Genomic DNA, 17,134 nt, shown 5'->3' on the forward strand with positions numbered 1-17,134 from the left:
TGGGAACTCTTCTGGCTCTATCAATCTGTTTCTTTACTTCTGCAGGTGGGTATTGTAGTTGTAAGAAAGCTTGACAGAGATCTTGTAGGTGTTTGTCTCTGTCTGAGGGGTTGGAGCAAATACGGTTGTATCACAGAGCTTGGCTGTAGACGATGGATCGTGTGGTGTGGTCAGGGTGAAAGCTGGAGGCATGCAGGTAGGAATAGCGGTCAGTAGGTTTCCGGTATAGGGTGTTGTTTATGTGGCCATTGTTTATTAGCACTGTAGTGTCCAGGAAGTGGATCTCTTGTGTGGACTGGACCAGGCTGGCCCACCTGATGATCACTTTAGATAAGCTATTACCAGCAGGACAGTGGGGTGGGAGGAGGTATTGTTTCATATTCTCTGTGTATATATAAAGTCTGCTGCAGTTTCCACGGTATGCATCTGATGAAGTGAGCTGTAGCTCACGAAAGCTCATGCTCAAATAAATTGGTTAGTCTCTAAGGTGCCACAAGTACTCCTTTTCTGGATGAGCTTGACTCTCTAGGCACAGAGAATGCTCCCTGGGTCTGGGTGAGCAGATGGCTGTAAATAACCAGCTCATTTCACAGGTGAAGAAGTATTGTGGATAGTTCCATAAAACTAATGGCACCTCAGTATTTGCTCCAGTCCTGTAAGCTCTCTACTAGAAGTGTTACCCCTGTTATATACAGAAAGGATTAGCAGCTCAGTGTTAGCTTCTGCTTTCACCATGGCCCCGAAGCACCACCACCCAGCCTCTCTCAAAGCTGATTGCATGCTGGATAGTGGACATGTCCTAGCATGCTTGTCAAATGACAGATGACAGCCAGCATTCACAACTACAGCTCTAATGCAAAGGCTTTCATAAAGTAAGGATAAGATTAGAACACACACTGCCTCTAGCCTGACAATGATTCAAAATCTTCCATGGCGAACCTGGGTTATAGCTGAGCAGAAGTTGGTTCCCATCCCTCTGCATTTCCCCATTTTCTACAGTGAATCAGTGGTGAATCAGCTGAGGTTTTTCCCCAGTGTAACTCCAGTTAGCACACTTAGATGGCTGTGGCTTTGACTCTCCAGTGCTGAAGCTCCACCAGTCATCTTGCTGTCCTAGAGGAAGCCAAGCACCTATCAAATACAGGGGTAAAGGCATGTAATTCTCAGGGCTGTGTTATACAGAGAGGTCAGCCTAGATGACCTAATGGTCCTTTCTGGCCTTAATATCTATGCTACTTATCTTGAAGACTTGATGTTATTACATGTCTCCTCTATATGAGCCCCAATAAGGGTTGAAGCTGCATCTGTGGGAAGTAGATGCAAACCTCACTTCCACAGTGATGTAAGAATAGAACCAATACTTGCCCCTGCTTAGTACAAGTCACAAAATGTTTCACAGTATCCCAGCATTGAAAAGGCTGAGTCAGCAAAACAAATCTCTTTCTTTGGAAAGAGACATGCTCAAGTAAACTTCTGCGTGCTGCAACAGTGCAAGATTAATGTTTTCCCTTAGAGGAGGGGGTAGTTCTGGGACAAAAGAGAAATGAATCCTCAACACTTCCTATTATGAGAAAAAGGAAGGTCTTGTGGCTTAAGAAATACACTATGCTGCAGGACACTGGGTTCAATTCTCAGGTCTGCCACAACTTTCCTGTGTGACCTCGGCAAGGTCACTTAATCTCTCTATCCCTCCATTCTCCAATGGTAAAAGGAAGTGTTTTTTCTCCCACTCTCTGTCTAGCCTGCTTAAATTGTAAAATCTATCTTCTACTACTGTATGTACAGTGCCTAGCATGAGGTCCCATCTCAGTTAGTGCTTCTAGGTGCTACTGAAATGCAAACAGTAAGTGTGTGAGTGCGTTTGTTTTTGTTTTACTAAAATCCTTTGTTCTGTTACTCTAAACACCTCTGATTGCTAACACTGCAGTAACGTAAAAACATTTCTCTACTCTTCACTATGGCAGTAGCTTACTTTTTGCTCAGCATGACAATGGTAACAGACTGGTTGGTTGATCTGGATTCTGACTGGTTTCACCTTTGTGGTCTCAGATTAGATCACTGCCGCTTTGTTGGGCCCTAAAATCTCTTACCAGCATATTTTAGATTATTTTTTAATTGGCATTTTAAAACAAGTAACATTTATTGAGATTAGAATTTGTTTAGTATATTTTATTGAACAGATCTAAGTCATGAAATTCTTCCCTCAGCTATTCACCCATTACTTCTATCTACTTCCACGGAAGTTTATGCAAATATCTTGGGCCAAAACTTGACCCTGAATTTGGAACTGTAAAGCTATGCATGTTCTTAAGGACAAGGCTGTATGCTTAACTTAAAGCGTGAAAAAAAAATCTTCAGTTTTCCCCAGCCATGGTGTAAACCTCAACACACCTGTATTAGAGGGAACTTGAAAGTAGAAAAAAAGTGGAATTGACCTGACCAATTTTTAGGGTTCCAACCTAAGTGAAGGGCAGAAAGTGACAGGTAAAGACACTAATTTAAAAAAAAAATTAAAGAGGGGAGGGGACATTTGGATGCTCCCATTAACAATTTTCATCACAATTTTGGATTTCACTTTGCCATAAAACAAAGGATCCACAACACTACAGTTGAATCACAAAACTCCTTTCGCTACTGCTAGCCATTAACATAATTTTAGAACATCAACCACCTAGGGAGCTGAAGATCAAATAAGAAATTATAATAACCTTCACTTGTAGCATTGTCTAAATCTTCTTAGAGCAAAGTTCAGTCAACCACACTTGTCTACGGTTGTGTGCATCAGACGGCTCAGGTGCTGGATGTAGGCTCTGCATGCTATCTTGGGACTTGGCATTTGCCCACCGCTGACAGCTATTTTCCCCCAGATTGGCAGAGTTGGCCTGGCTGACTGAAGCTAGTGATGAATGGTGACACAGTCATTTCATTCTTCTGTTTTAAAATGTGTTTTTCCCACTTATGCTGCCTTTACGCAGCTCTGTCTGGGACCAGCACACAAGTGCCAAAATAAGGGGCAATTTTCAGCCTATCCAGAGGCGGGAGTATCATGTCACTAGAAATTTTAAATAGGCATGTGTATTGCTCAATTAGTTTCCTCTGCCCATGTTATTCCTATAAGCCCAGGGCAGAGACCCCAAAACATAAAAGGATGTAGATCAGGACTTGGATCTGAATTTATGGTCTTTCTTCTATCACTGTCAGTGGAACGAGTGAAAATCTGGACCCAACAGATCTCTAAAGTCTGGGGTTCTTGGAGGTAGTTTGAAGGATTGCGTGAACTCTTGTAACTCTCCCATACAGGAGGGAAACTGAATTATCTTGGGTTAGTAATAAGGCTACCCATTCTTTTAAAAATGCCTTGGTTCATGATTTGACCCTGACTAACAGTGAGCGCTGCAGGTTGTGCTACATGAAGTCAGATTATTTCACTTGGTTGTTCTAAACAGAGCATGTCAAAAGCTGGTAAGAATGTTTTGTGAAAAAAATTCCAAACATTTTCATTTAAAAAAAAGTTTGCAATTTTTTTGGATTTTTTAAAATGTTTTTTCCAGTGAAAAACAGAGAACCAATGTTTTTTTTGTTGTTGTTTTTTTGTCAGCTTTAACCTTTTGTTGAAAAATCACAGAATTGAATAGAAAATGTTGATCAGCTCTAGTTGTAAATGTCTGTGCTGTGCACTTAATTCATTGGCTTCATTCTCAAAATGATGGGATTAGGAACAAGGAATTGGACCTTGTGTGTACCATTCCCCGATCTACCACTGACTCACCAGGTCACTTTCCTTGTTTTTGTGCTAGTTTTCCACATCTATAAACTAGGTAATTAAAAGCCTGAGCAGCCCTTGGCATAATCTTCAAAGTGCATTTCACTTATTATGGAGAATAGTTTGTAGAGAATGATTTAGAAGTGACCTGATGTCTGTCTTCAGGAGCTTACATTTGAAATCAGGTACACAAATATCCCATCATGAACGGGACACCCCATAGTGAAGGGACTGCATATTTGCCAACTCTTGTGATTGTATTGTTAGTCTCTTGCTATTGATATTTTGTTTTAAATTTCTTAAAGCCTTAGCTCCTGGAATCATGCGATTATAAGAACCTCCGCTTTCATTTTTTTTAAAGTACATTTTTATCCCTCATAGCAGTGGTTCTCAACCTTTCCAGACTACTGTACTCCTTTCAGGAATCTGATTTGTCTTACATACCCCAAGCTTCACCTCTGTTAAAAACTACTTGCTTACAAAATCAGACATAAAAATACAAAAGTGTCACAGCACACTAGTACTGAAAAATTGCTGACTTTCTAATTTTTACTATGTAATTATAAAATATATTTGATTGGAATATAAATATTGTACTTAAATTTCAATGTGATACTTGAGCCTGTTTTTCACTTGTGAGCCTTGTCTGAAGCCTGATCCCCAGTTGGTGGGGCTGAAGCATGTAATTTAGCTTTGTGGGGGCCCCCTGTAAGATGGGACCCTGGGCAGTTGCCCTGCTTGCTACCCCCTAATGCCAGTCCAATACTTGTGATCCCTCTAAACCCATGCTGTGACTCCCCTGGGGGCTGCAATCCACAGGTGGAGAAACACAGATCTAGATGAGTTGAGTAGGCCCTGGAAGATGTCTGTGAACCCCATGGTACATGTACCCCTGGTGGAGAACCAGGGCCTCAGTGTGGAGAAAAACATGAGCTGAATGCCTCGTAAAGGCTGAAAAACAGAAGACAAAAAATCTGGCTTTAAAAAAATCATGAATCTCATGATCTTTGGTGGCCTGACCCATAATTTTTGAATGCTTTGGATTAGCAGAACTGGGACTGTGTTAGTAAGAGAGCACAGGTGCAGGCTTTGGAAAATTTCTTCTTGGGATAGTGGATACTAAGAGAATTCAAGGGGGCAGAGAGAGGATGGGGTGAAGGAGAAAAGCATGAGAGGGTACCATCCCTTACTTTTGGCCAAAGGTACAGTAAAAGCAAGAGAAGACAGCAGAACAGAGGGAATGAGGGGAGCACAGTAGGAAGTGAGAGCAGAGAGACAGGTCAGAAGGAAAGAGTGAGGATGAGGAGTTGAAGGTAACAGGCAGGGTGAGTAGGGAATAGGATAAGATGCGGGAGGTGTCCTAGTGGTGAGAGAGGATAACTGGAGTAGTTGTGTTTTGGGAAGGCAAACTGGGGCCCCTAATAATACAAAAGCTCTTCAATTGTTAAGCAGAGCTAGTTGGAAAATTGAGAAAAAATGTTGAAATTGTTTTAAGTTTGCAGGGTACATAATGGGGCCTGCCCTTGGTGACACTTTCTACCATGTCTCCTCTAGACACTTTTATCTAAACAGTGGCTGGCTGGTATTGTTCCTTGAATTTTAGGTAAACAAAAAATGTCTAATACAGTGGTTCTCAAACTTTTTTTTGTGGACCACTTGTAAACTGCTGAGAGTCTCAGTGGACCACTTAATGATCTTTCCGAATGTTGTTTGTACCAGTAGCTAACTCTTGTAAAGTGCTTTGGATAAAAGCACTATATAAAAAAAATTAATAATATTTTTTTGTTCTACAAATAAAAGCACACAACTCGTATTTTAATATCAGTAGTCTTACCTTTCTAATGCAATGGATGTGCCCTCTCTCCCCTGATGCAGCAGCCCCTGAGCTGGGGCTGGGAAGGAGCGGGGTCTCTCCCCAGCAGCCACGGTCCTGGAGCTGGGGAAAGTCACCCCTTTCTCTGGCTCCTGCAGCCCTGCACCTCCCAAATTCCCCCCACCCCCTCTTCTCACCCCACTGCCCCCTCCTACCTACCCCCATTCCCCCCCTGGCCACCACCTCACCTTACCTGTGCATCTTCTCCAGGGTCCAGGCACATGGCTCCACTAATTAGGTGGGTGGCCTTTCATTCTCTTGTGTGTGGCAGCTCAGGTGTGCACCTTAGAGGGAACGGTCTGCGGACCACCTGAATGGAGCTCGGACCACAGTTTGAGAATCTCTGGACTAAGAGTTTCCATGTGAAAAATGTTGGTTTGATATGATCTACATCTACAGCGGCTACTTTCTTGGGCGGGGAAAGCGAATAATGTCTGCTTTGAGGACAGGCTCTTGTTTCCCTGGGGGACATGTCTCCTTTGGATAATTTCCACCAGCTCTGCTTCTATGCAGCGCTGGGCCCAGATCTGATGGTTTTACTCAGGGGAATCTGAAGGCTGTAGCTAGGGCCTTGTCTCTGTACTGAGTGGCTCAAACCCCCCCGCTCTGGAGCGGGCCGGCTTTTGTACCTGCTGCCAGTGACAAGTGCCATCTGAGAGCTAGAAGATGATAGTTGTAGCTCTCTCCTGTGCTGTTAAAAGCACCTCCCTTCTCCCAGAAACAGCCTTTCGTGTGCACAAAGGGCAAGAGGCTTTCCCCAGCAGGCAGCCTCTTCGCGGTGGTCCGGGGGGCTTCTGCCAGAGAGCTTCTCATTGGCACACACCCCGCAGGGAAGGAGGGTAAACCCCCCTCCCGCCTCCCACGCAGCCTGGCCCGCAGGCTGGTCGCTCGTGAGCGCCCTCAGCAGGGCGCTGGCCGGGCCTCTCTCTAGGACCCGGGGGAAGCTGGTCCCGGGCGGGGGCCGGAACGCAGCCCCGGCGCAGCGCTGGAGAGGGATGAATTGTAATTCCCCGGCTTGGGAACCCGGGGCATCCCGAGCAGCCGCCGCCGCAGCCGTGGAGGCGGGGTGGAGGTTTGCCCTGGGAGGCTGCGGGAGACACAGCAAAGCCGCTGCAGCCGGCCGCTAGGCGCAAGGCAGTCGCGGTGCCCACGCCGCGGGCAAGCCCCCTTTGCCCCGGCCCCCCCTTGCCCCGGGAAGGAGGATGCACCACGCCGTGGGTTTGGGAGATTTGGCTGATTTTATGCAAGCACCAGACCCGGGCTGCGTCTGGCAGGGCGGCTGCTGAGGCGGCGGCTGCTCTTGCCCGGCTTTGGGCGAGCTCCCTTTGTGCAGGGATTGACCATTGAGCAGCTCCCCACCCCGCCCCCTCCAGATCCCCTACCCTAGGGAGCCTGACACTAGCAAGTGGAGCCCAGCGGGAGGAGGGGGTTGGGGGGAAGTTGCAGCTCCGCTGCTGGTGGTGGGGAGATGCAGTCTGAGGCGGACCTGCAAGGGAGAGAGGTGGTTGCCGTGTCCAGGAGGGGCAGAGCCCCGCGGGCAGCTGCAGAATCCAGGTCCAAGTGAAGAAGTGCAACGGCCAGCACCATGAAGCAGCGGCTGCACCAGGCCCTGGCGGTGCTGCTGGCCTGGGGTGAGTGCCTTTGTTGCTTTGATTTTAAAGTGATTTGTTTGCGGGAGAGCGAATGAAATCGGGGGGAGAAGCTGCTGCAATCCCAGCAGCGTTCTGTCAGTTGCAGAAGACTTGCTAAATTAAAGCAGCTTGGACAAAGCCCTGGGAATAGACTGGTGGGGTCGATCCTGTCTGGGGACCAGTGGGGTGAACTAACTAGGACTTCTCTATCACCAGGGAGCCAAGTCCTGGGGAATAGACCATAGGGACCAAACTGGCTCTGTTCCCCAGCACCTGGCCAAGTAAATGGGACCTCCGCTCTCTTGTCTCTTCTGTTACTGAATTATTAAATAAAGCAATAACTCGCTGGGTGTGAATGTGAAGAGATAGGGAGAAAAGAAACCAAAACCACTCTGATCTGCCGGTCCTTCACCTCTAATGAGCTAGGTAGGTCCCCAGAAGGGAACATGACTTGTTATTAGTGAGTAATCCCCCCTCTTCTGTATCTTTCCCTAGAGTTTGGGTTACGTGCTAAAATTCACAGCAGTGTGCTCTTTACTTCTGTGCAGCTTTGAGATCTTGGCTGGGCAGCTTCTCCCTTCCTTAAACCACTATTTTTAGGGATATAAGATTACGCTCAGTCTTTCAAGTCTAGATTTTGTGACCCAAGTTTCGTTTCTGTACTTTTTCCTTAATTTGATTTTATGAAGGGTGCATGTCCACTCCATGATAGTTGTAAGAATCATTTTATTATTATTATGTAGTGTGAGGATTTTGGGGGAGGGGGGAATCATTTGCTACTTGTATGTTCTAAAAGTTTATTTCTTAGGAAGAAGAATGTGTGTTAAGGCTGCTAAAAATGTCTTTGGGCAGGGAAGGTGTATGCTACAATAAGCACTTGTCCAACTGAAGTAAACAAGGCGGTGTTATTATGGAGAGGGTGGAAATAGCTCTGAATGTAGCATGCTTTCTGCATGCCATTCTTTGAGCTGGGATTCTTGCATGCTGTTGTTTTTCCCAAAGGGGCTATAGAGATGCCCCTATCTTGTGCTGCACAAAAAATATCTTTATTTATGGGCTTTTTCAGTTTACTAACCACTGTGAAGTTGCCAAAAAAAAAAAAAAAAGGAAACAAGTTCACCGGCCCCAAAGATCCTAATCTTGAAATTTGGAGAAGGGGTGGGGCATTTATTAAAGCCGATTAAGCACATAAGTAATTATACTTAGACTAGTTATGAAGTCTGTGCTGCTTTTTTTATATAATCTGCTTGGAGATGTTTTCAAACAAGGGGCCTCTCTCAAAGAACTCTGGGAAAGAGAGTTTTGCCTTTTAAAAGAAAAGTAGTTTGAATTTTGGGGTAGTGCTGTGAAAACAGAACTTTGAAATGGAGCATTAGAAGTGTAAGCCTTCTTTGTCTGGGATCATTTGATAGTAGCCAGGTTTGAAGGCATCTTATGCTGGATCTGGGAGCTTCTCTCCCTGAGCGTAATGAAGGGCCAGTTTCATAAAGAGGTAGCTCGTTTGCACTAGAGAATGTGCTGTGGGGTCAGTAATATCCCACTTCCTGATGTCAGTCAAAAGCACACCCCCAAAACAGCTGAAGGAGAGGTATCAATTGTAAGTGCTTTGGGGCAGGAACTATCTTTTGATTCTTGGTGTGCAGTGCCTAGCACAATGAGTCCTGGACCCTTGATTGAGGTCTCTTGGCACTACCGTAACAGAAATAATATATTTTTTAAAATAATGAAGTGAGACGTTATAGGACAGAAAGGATCAGAAGGCCTATTTAGGGGGTCTAGTACCAGCTCCCACCATGGTGCTGAATCATCAATGGTGTCCCAACTGCAAATACTTGTGGTTTCTTCCTGCCCCCATAGTGGGTGAATCTCCCATCACCTAATACATTTCAAACCAAGCTGCACCAGTCATATAAGAATGTGCTGTAAGGAACCTTCCCGCGCTGTGTGAAGGGAGATTGACAAATTGCAACCTAACAGTTCTTCTGCGTCTCTGATTTCTGATTCAGCTGTTTACCTCTGTGTGCTGGCACTCCGATTTGCAAATACAGCTCAGAGTGCATCACGGAGCGAGTGGAGCACTGCACCACCAGAGATTCAGGGATATCCCTAGTACGCTTAGCATCTTAAATCGGCAGAGCTCTGATGTGGGGATAGGGGTAAATGGGCAAATCTTTGCTTGTTGGCTGACTATGCAGCCCACCTCAGTTTATGGAGCTCTACTCATGGTGGTCCAGAAGTGATTATGTACCCTTTTGGGTACATGTCCCCTTCCCAAATTGGTGATATGATAGTGGGGGCAAAATGGGGAAATAGGGGCCCACCAGTGAGGTTATAGGGTGGGGTGGGGAACTCAGAAACCAAATGTGGTTTAAATTATGCCACCAGAGTGTGTCTTTGTTAGGAGGAGGAGGGATCCAGTGTCTACCCCTCTTTCCACTGGGGTCATCCAACTGTTACAGGATAAGGTCTCAGCCCATCTCCTAGTGAAAAGTTCTCTACAGCATAGAAAGCCACCACAGCTGGGACCTCCCTGTTATGCATTTCTGCAGGAGACTCCAGCAGTGAATGAGAATGGAGACAATGACCCCCTCATCCTTGGAGGGTGAGGTGGGGAGGTCCCTGGAAGGGAGCAATACGTATGTGGGACAGTCGCTCTGCTGCTTCCCAGGCTGTAACTGGTCTGTGCATCGAAGCTGTCTTCTGGGCTGTAAAGCCAGCAACTTTCACCAACACTAACTTCACAATTATTATTTTAAAGCTACATTAATTACACAGACAGGCACTTGGGAGGTGGCGTTAAACGTCATCTGGGAGCTACAGGAGTTGGGCTACATTATACCAATATCAGGTGGAGATGCCTAGACCGGCGAAACCTTCCAAGTTTCCTTCCAACTTCTGGAAGGGCCTCTCTCTCTGCTGAGATGCGGCTTTGTACCTTTACCGTGATCCTCCATCTGACAGCAACAAAAAGGGGTTTGTTCCTTAGAAGTCTCCCGATTGTTTCCCTCTAATAGCACCTAGATAATATGGGGGTGGGAGGAGACACCGAGAAGGGCATAACTTAGTACCAGCTGAATCCTTAGGCTAGTGAAACTGGTGTTGTGGGGGGCCAGTGGGTGAACTCATTAGCTAGCTGCCTCTGGAGACCTGGATTCTTACCTAGTGTGGAGGTTACAAGTGAAGAATAAGGACTCTGCAGTGAGTCTACATTGCAAAACCTGCACATAGGTTTTCATGATTGGCAGTCCCAGCTGAGGAGAGGTTCAGGTCTGGGATAACTGGGGGTGCTGCAGGACAGAAATGAGGTGTAGCAGGGGAGCCCCAAAACTGGAATAGAACGGGAGGCTGCAGGACAGGAATGAGGTGTATTGATGGAGCTTCAGCTTGAGACCCAGGAATGAAACACTAGCTGCTGAAGATTGTGTTTAAGGGACACTGGCCAAGCTCTGGGGTGGTGGCAAGTCAGAATTGAGGTCCACTGTCAGATCTGGCTGGTAATCAGCATGCCATTTGCCTGAGCATTGCCTGGCTCTAGCCAGTTATCTAAGCCCTTTGCTTTCATGAATAGTAAATTTATGAGGTTAAGAGAAAAACATCTCCCTCCTCCTCCCCATATCACCCCAGGTGTCTGTCTGCATGTGGCTGTGTGAGTGCCAGGCTCTATTAGATAATTCTTTCCCCTCCGTCTGTCCGCTTAGACAATTCCTCGTTAGTACTGTATAAATGAACCCACGCCTAGGGAGCATAAATCAGGATGGATGAAAATTCCCTGCAGTCAATTTTTCCTTTGCCTCTTCAGTAACATAAGGAAATGTTCACTTAATTATAGGCATCAGGGATTGAAATAATTACATGAAGACCTCGAAGGGAAGCTCCAGGCGACAGGCTACAGATCAGAACACATAAAAGTTTCCCCTCTGCTCAGAGTGGGAAGCAGCTCTAGAGCATTGTGGGTAAAATAAGCCAACGGTAGCAACAAAGCAGGCTAGACTGCAGAGTACAGTGTAAGGGGGTGAAGGGTGAAGGTGCACTGAGTCCTGCTGCTGGCGACCGTGTGAATTTGCTGCCAGTTCTCATTGGTTATTTAAACACGTAATCCCAAAAGAATGGAGACAAGCTATTTGTCACCCGCACGAGTGCAGCCTGGGCAGAGGCACAACTGAGGCAAAGCAAACACATGCAGCCATTTGTTTATAGGGGCAGGGATGCTGGCAAGGCAGTTGTGCCCTGCTTAGCTAGGATGAGACCCGTGCTGTTCACATCCCTGGTTAAACCTGGTTGTTGGCAGGATTCAGGCATGGATTCCTTGATGGGGGGAGAGAGATCTTGTGTGTGTGTGTGAGAGAGAAAGATATTAGAGCTCTCCCTCAACATGACAGTTACAACCAAGCCTGGTTACACTACTGTCTTTCTTTGCTCCTTTCAATTTTGTAGTCTAGCGTGGAACGATCAGTGTTTTAAATGGTGTCGCAAAACTACACTGAACCCTTGAACATGTCCAGAGGTTGAGTCCAGTTAAGGAATATACATGAGGTCCTGACTAAACCACAGCATGAAACTGTTGAAATTGGATCCTGTGGCTTGGATATAAATATAGTAGAGGGGATCAACACAGTGTACCATATAACAGAAGGAAGTCCTGGGAGACCCTTTGTACGCACGGGCTGGAACTGAATTTAATTGCTGTGTTTAAGCTTAGTTCTGGCAAAGTCAGTGTAAACACCATTTGGCTGACTGGGCTGATGGAGCCTCTAGCATGTTTCTTAGAAACCTGTTCCTCTGTGCTCTGGTCAAGGAGCTCTGGCTCTGCAACAGCTGTGCTGTTGGAGCCAATAATGTAGCTTTATTTGGTACACCTCAGATCCTATAACACTTTGAGGGGTTATGCAGTAAACTGGGAGGAAAAATAAGAGGCAAGGGCAAAGAGAGATGTTTCAGCTGATAGTGGAATTGCCCTGGAATGGTGATGGAGCAGAAGGATCCGTAGGTTTTTCCCAGACAGCGGGAGGTGCAGAAGGCAGCTACTAGAAGAATGGAAGGACCAGGAAGGGGAAAGAAACCAGGTCTGTGAGGATTTGAAAACAAGGAGAGTAATCCTGATCTGGATCCTGGAATGAATGGGGTGGGGGAGGGAGGCGAGTGGGGTTTGTTCAGTGCTGGTGGATGGGATCAGTTTTCACTGCATGTGTGAGGAGGCATTGGGCAATGGTCTGCTCAGCATCTGAATCCTCCTAGCGTCGTGACACATGCTGATGATGGGCGCATGCCCTACCTTTCATAGTTGGTCCGTGTTAAGGACCTGGTTTTTCAGAAGTGCTGTGTGTCTGTATTGCTGATTGAAAATTGCAACCAGTTGAGGTGAATGGGAGCTGGGGGTGGGGGTGCTCAGCAGCTCTGAAAATCAGACCCCAAGATCAGGGCCACGTGGTTCTGAGGCGAGGTAGCCTCTGCCCAAGGGGAGGCAATTTCCAGCACTGCCTGAGCAGAACCAGTTACCACGTGTAGGCCTAGATTCTCTCCTGCATCCTCCCTGAAACAGCAAAACCGTCTGGTGTGCCCTTCTGTGCTAACTGCGGCGCGCCCTCTCCATCCCTCCCAGCATTCCAAGGTCGTCTTAGTGCAAGAGCCCCTGTCTTGCTTGGTTTGGTGGCTCTGGGGTGGGGAAGGAGCATGATGGTACAGACTTACCCCTTCCCATAGAGATCCTGCATCCTCTGTAACCTCCCGGCAAAAACTCTCCAACTACAAAGACCTGTCAGGCCACATCTTGCCCATCCTTTTCCAGTCAATGGAGAATTGTTCCCATGATGGGTCATTAAACTACCACCACCACCCCGGCCTCCCCACACACATACATACATCCCAGTATCCCAGAAAACATACTGGGGCCCAGGGAAGATAAGTGTGCTAGAAGGAGCCCTTGGTAAGGCACCTGTGTGCTCACCCCTTGGACTGTGCCAGAGGCATGCCAGCCTTCAAGCTGTTTTCCGAAACCCTAATTAGAAATGATAGCTCCCCTAGGCTTCTTAATCCAGCATTCAATTTAAAATGTTCCACTAGCGACACAGCAAGGGGGGGAATAGAGTGGGGGGGAGGCGAGGAATCTCGTAGGGGGAAGGAACAGGGGTCAGATAATCTGTAACAATGAGCACAAATCAGGCCGATTAACTCTGGCTGGGGTCTGAGCCTCTCATATGTTTCTTAGTCCATGTCATTGAGCGTCCATGGGGCTGCTAATGCAGATGATAGACAGGAGCATCTGAGAGCAGCGACTCAAACGAGGAAAGTCAAGTTCCTTCTCCTTCTCTTCCTCCTCCATCAGTACCTGGGATCAGAATTATCCTTGTGATTTCTCAGTTCGTTTTTGTTTTGTGTTTCACACTGCTTTAAAGAACCTACATAATAGCCGGGCAGAGACAATAGCTGGTTGTCATTGTAAGTTTTAGCCTTAATTCCAGATCCGTTTCCCTCCTCAGCTCCCTGTGCCCACACCTCCCTCCTCTCTTAATGCCCTTGGGCCTTGCTCCCTCAGCTATTCCATTCTACACAGAGTTTTTGGATTGGAGGGGGAGGGGACATCGCTAGTAGATGCTTCCCTCCGCCAGTCATTGTGCTGCTGTCCTAACTGATTATCAGCAAGTGACCCTTTCCTGACCCTGCTACCCTGGTAAATAACATTCGTTGGGCAAACCCTTGGATCTGTTCGGGGTAAAGCTTGAAATGGAAGCTGGACAGCAGCAGGACCAAACTTGGCTGGAGCCCTGAATACTCCATTTCCCTTCACTGTGTCATGGCTGCCCTCTTTCTGGTTGGGGACAACTTGAGACCCTCCTGACCCCCTTTGGTGCCTGTCACACACCCAGCTGGGAGGCTGTTGTACAGAATCTGCCAGTCAGAGACATGCCCCCTTTGAAGGAACCAATGCGTCCTGGCTAAAACTCCCCACTCGATCTCTTCTGCAGTCATGGGGTTTTGTTTGCTTGTGTGTGTTGTTCTCCTATCAGTTGATCTATATTTAAAGTACCGTGTCAGAAAACTGGAAATTGTTTGTTCCCCCTTTGCTCTCCAAAGGAGTCTGGCTTAGGAACAGCCTTGGTGGGTGTTGGATCTCCACTCCAGCCATTGGTCCATTTCCTTCGAAGTATGCTCCTGCCTCTGCTTTGAGTCATCCATTGCCTGTCTTGACAACTGCCATGGGCCTCCCTAGGAAGCACTTGGGAGAATGTGAGGGGTGTGTCAATAAAGATTCCAAAGAGACATCCTGGGCCTGATTCTCCAGGCCCCTGTGCCTTGTGTTGCCCCTTTCAACTGTGCAAAGTGGATGTAAAACACTCCCATGCGTGTGAGTGGGGTGGCAGCATTTTATACTCACTGTGTGCAAGTGTAAATGAATGCAGGAAATGCAGGATAGCAGAGAACTAGGTTGCGAGTGTGTGCCAGGGCGGGGAGGTGTCCTGAGTCCAATTCCTCCATCTAACCCTTCCGTGACGCTATTACAAAAGTAAACACCCTGCAACAGACCCGGGGCTTTCCCAGGGACTAAAGCAACTACTTGGTCTTTCACCTGATGCTGGATGCAGAGGCACACTTGCATTTGGGAGATGTTCCTAGAGAAAGCGGGTAGTGCCCACATGAACCATCTCTGCTGACAACTCACTCCAGAGTTTGAGACAAAGTAATTTTATCTTGTGCTGAGGGTAGTGGAACTCTGGGCTCAGCAGAATTTGAGTTTTATTATTTGGTAAATTCCACAGTTAAGATCAGTCATAATAACTGGAAGAAAAGGTTATAAATAAACAGTGTTAATATATTTTCACAGTTTCACAGCAGGGCTGTGGGGGGCTCCTTGCATGGATGCGGGCCATGACAGCAGGGCTGCCTGTGAGGAGGAGGACAAGTCCCTGGCCATGAGGGAGACCACCCCATCACTGAACAGCTCTGGCCCAGGGACAACCCTGCACTCCTAACTGTTTAATGAGTTAATAAGGCCGTGACAGTGGGGCTGCAGAGGGCCCCCTATGTGGCCATGGGGCCTGGATACCAGATTCCTGTGGGCACCAAATGCAAGGGAGGCTGCGCTCGCTGGCTGCTGTCGATGGATAATTTGTTCACTGATTTCTGTGTAGGGTGGCCACATGTCCCATTTTGGCCAGGACAGTCCCCTTTTTTAGCCCTGTCCTGGCCATCCCGATGTTTTTGGCAAAACTGGACATTTGTTCTGTTTGCTCTTGCCAACTGATCATCGTGCACAGTTTTGCCAAAAAAGTGGGTGCAACCCCTATCAGGGATTGGAGGAACACGCGGGAGAGAGGGGGGCGAGCAGCAATGCCAGCCCGCACAAAAGGGAGGGCTCAGGGGAGCGGCTTGGGCTGGGCCTGGGCGGGCAGTGGTGGGGCTCGGGCTGGTGTCGCGCGTAGAGGGGAGAGGGAAGCCTTGGGCTGGCCCAGGGTGGGTGGCTGGGGGATTCCGGCCAGCCCCGCGGGCATGTGGCAACGGGGTTCAGGAGGGGGAGGGGGGCCTCAGGCCGGCCCCACATGAGTGGCAGGGAGGGCTGGGGGGGAGGCTCGCGTGGGGGCAGGGGGCCTCGGGCTGGCCCTGTGAGGTGTCCCATTTTCCCTTTGGGAAAATACAGTCACCCTATTTCTGTGTATCAGGGAAAGTCGATGTTTACCAACTACTGATGATTTCAATCTAATCCTGCCCAGCCTAGTTATAACCACCTGGTGGGGAAGGTCCAAGAATGTCTATCTGCCACCACCATTTTGCTGTAGCCAAAGTAACGAGGAAGGGTGGAAATGCCCAACTCCAAATAAATCGCCGCCATTTTTGTGGGACCTACAGAAAAAAGGAGCTGTGCTGTTCTCCTCTTGTTACTGCCCCAGCAGTTCACTAACAAACCATGTGTGTAGCAGCCTAGGCCTTCCTGGGCATTTGAGAACGCAAGGGTGGCCTTGTGGTCAAGACACTATGTGGGGATTCAGAAGAACAGAGTACAGTTCCCAGTTCTGCCACAGACTCACTACATTACCTTGGGCGTGTTGTTGCACCTCTGCTCCCTCACCTCTATAACTGGGAAAATAATACTCCCTTTCTCCCACTCTGTGTCTCTCTTGTCCATTGAGATTGTTAGCTCTTTGGGGGCAGGGATTGTTTTTTACTGTGCGTGTGTACGGCTTCTAGCACATAGGGGTACCGCTCCCAGCTGGGGCCTGAAGGTGCTACTCTAATACACATAATCAATTACCAGCTGTTTTTGCATGAGAACAAGAAAATCCTGAACAAAATTGTGTCAGTTTAAGCTCTTTAGAAGCGGAGAGAGGAGAGCGCTCCAGTAGAACTGAACCTGCGAAGTCATTGCCTGTCAGGGACTATCCCATGTCTGGGCTTCTGCTGCAAAGCTCAGGATGTCTCAGTCCCATTGAGTGACTCAGCCACCTGCCGATGAGTTTGCCCATCCCTTGGGATGCCTGGAGAAGTGTCTCCACTGGCTGCATTATGCTGCAGTAGCTTTTCTTTCCATAATGCGGCTGCTTCTATGATAGTTTCTTTCCATTTATCTGTGCTGGGCTGAGCTGATCTTGTCTTAGATCAATAGAACAAAATTAACAAAACCAAGCAGTGCTTGGGAACAGGTGGGGGGAGAAAATAAATATTTCCTACATCAGTAGTGAAAAGACTCTTGAGGCCAAACACAGGCAGCATACTTGAGAAATGCAGCCCGTCATTCCCAAGTTTCCCAGGAACAATGGCAAGTGATTTCTCTCTAGAGCTCTGTACAGGCATGGGAGGGGTGGTCTGAGCCCTCAGCTGGGAACTGGAAACTTCTGGCTTCCGCAGCTGGAATCTAGAGGGAATATCCCTAGGTGT

At 47.6% G+C, this 17,134-nt stretch overlaps 1 protein-coding gene across 1 annotated transcript in view; it reads left to right on the plus strand.

Annotated features, from left to right (window-relative positions):
* Nucleotides 1–6,576: 6,576 nt before the first annotated feature.
* Nucleotides 6,577–17,134, plus strand: part of PODXL2 (podocalyxin like 2) — a 39,725-nt gene continuing 29,167 nt past the window's right edge. The window contains exon 1 of the mRNA XM_048858331.2: nt 6,577–7,267. Coding sequence (XP_048714288.1) covers nt 7,222–7,267 — 46 coding nt within the window. The 5' untranslated portion in view covers nt 6,577–7,221. The remainder of the gene's footprint in view (nt 7,268–17,134) is intronic.

The sequence above is a fragment of the Caretta caretta genome, chromosome 7, assembly GCF_965140235.1.
Source record: "Caretta caretta isolate rCarCar2 chromosome 7, rCarCar1.hap1, whole genome shotgun sequence".
In the NCBI taxonomy this organism is placed as follows: Eukaryota; Metazoa; Chordata; order Testudines; family Cheloniidae; genus Caretta; species Caretta caretta.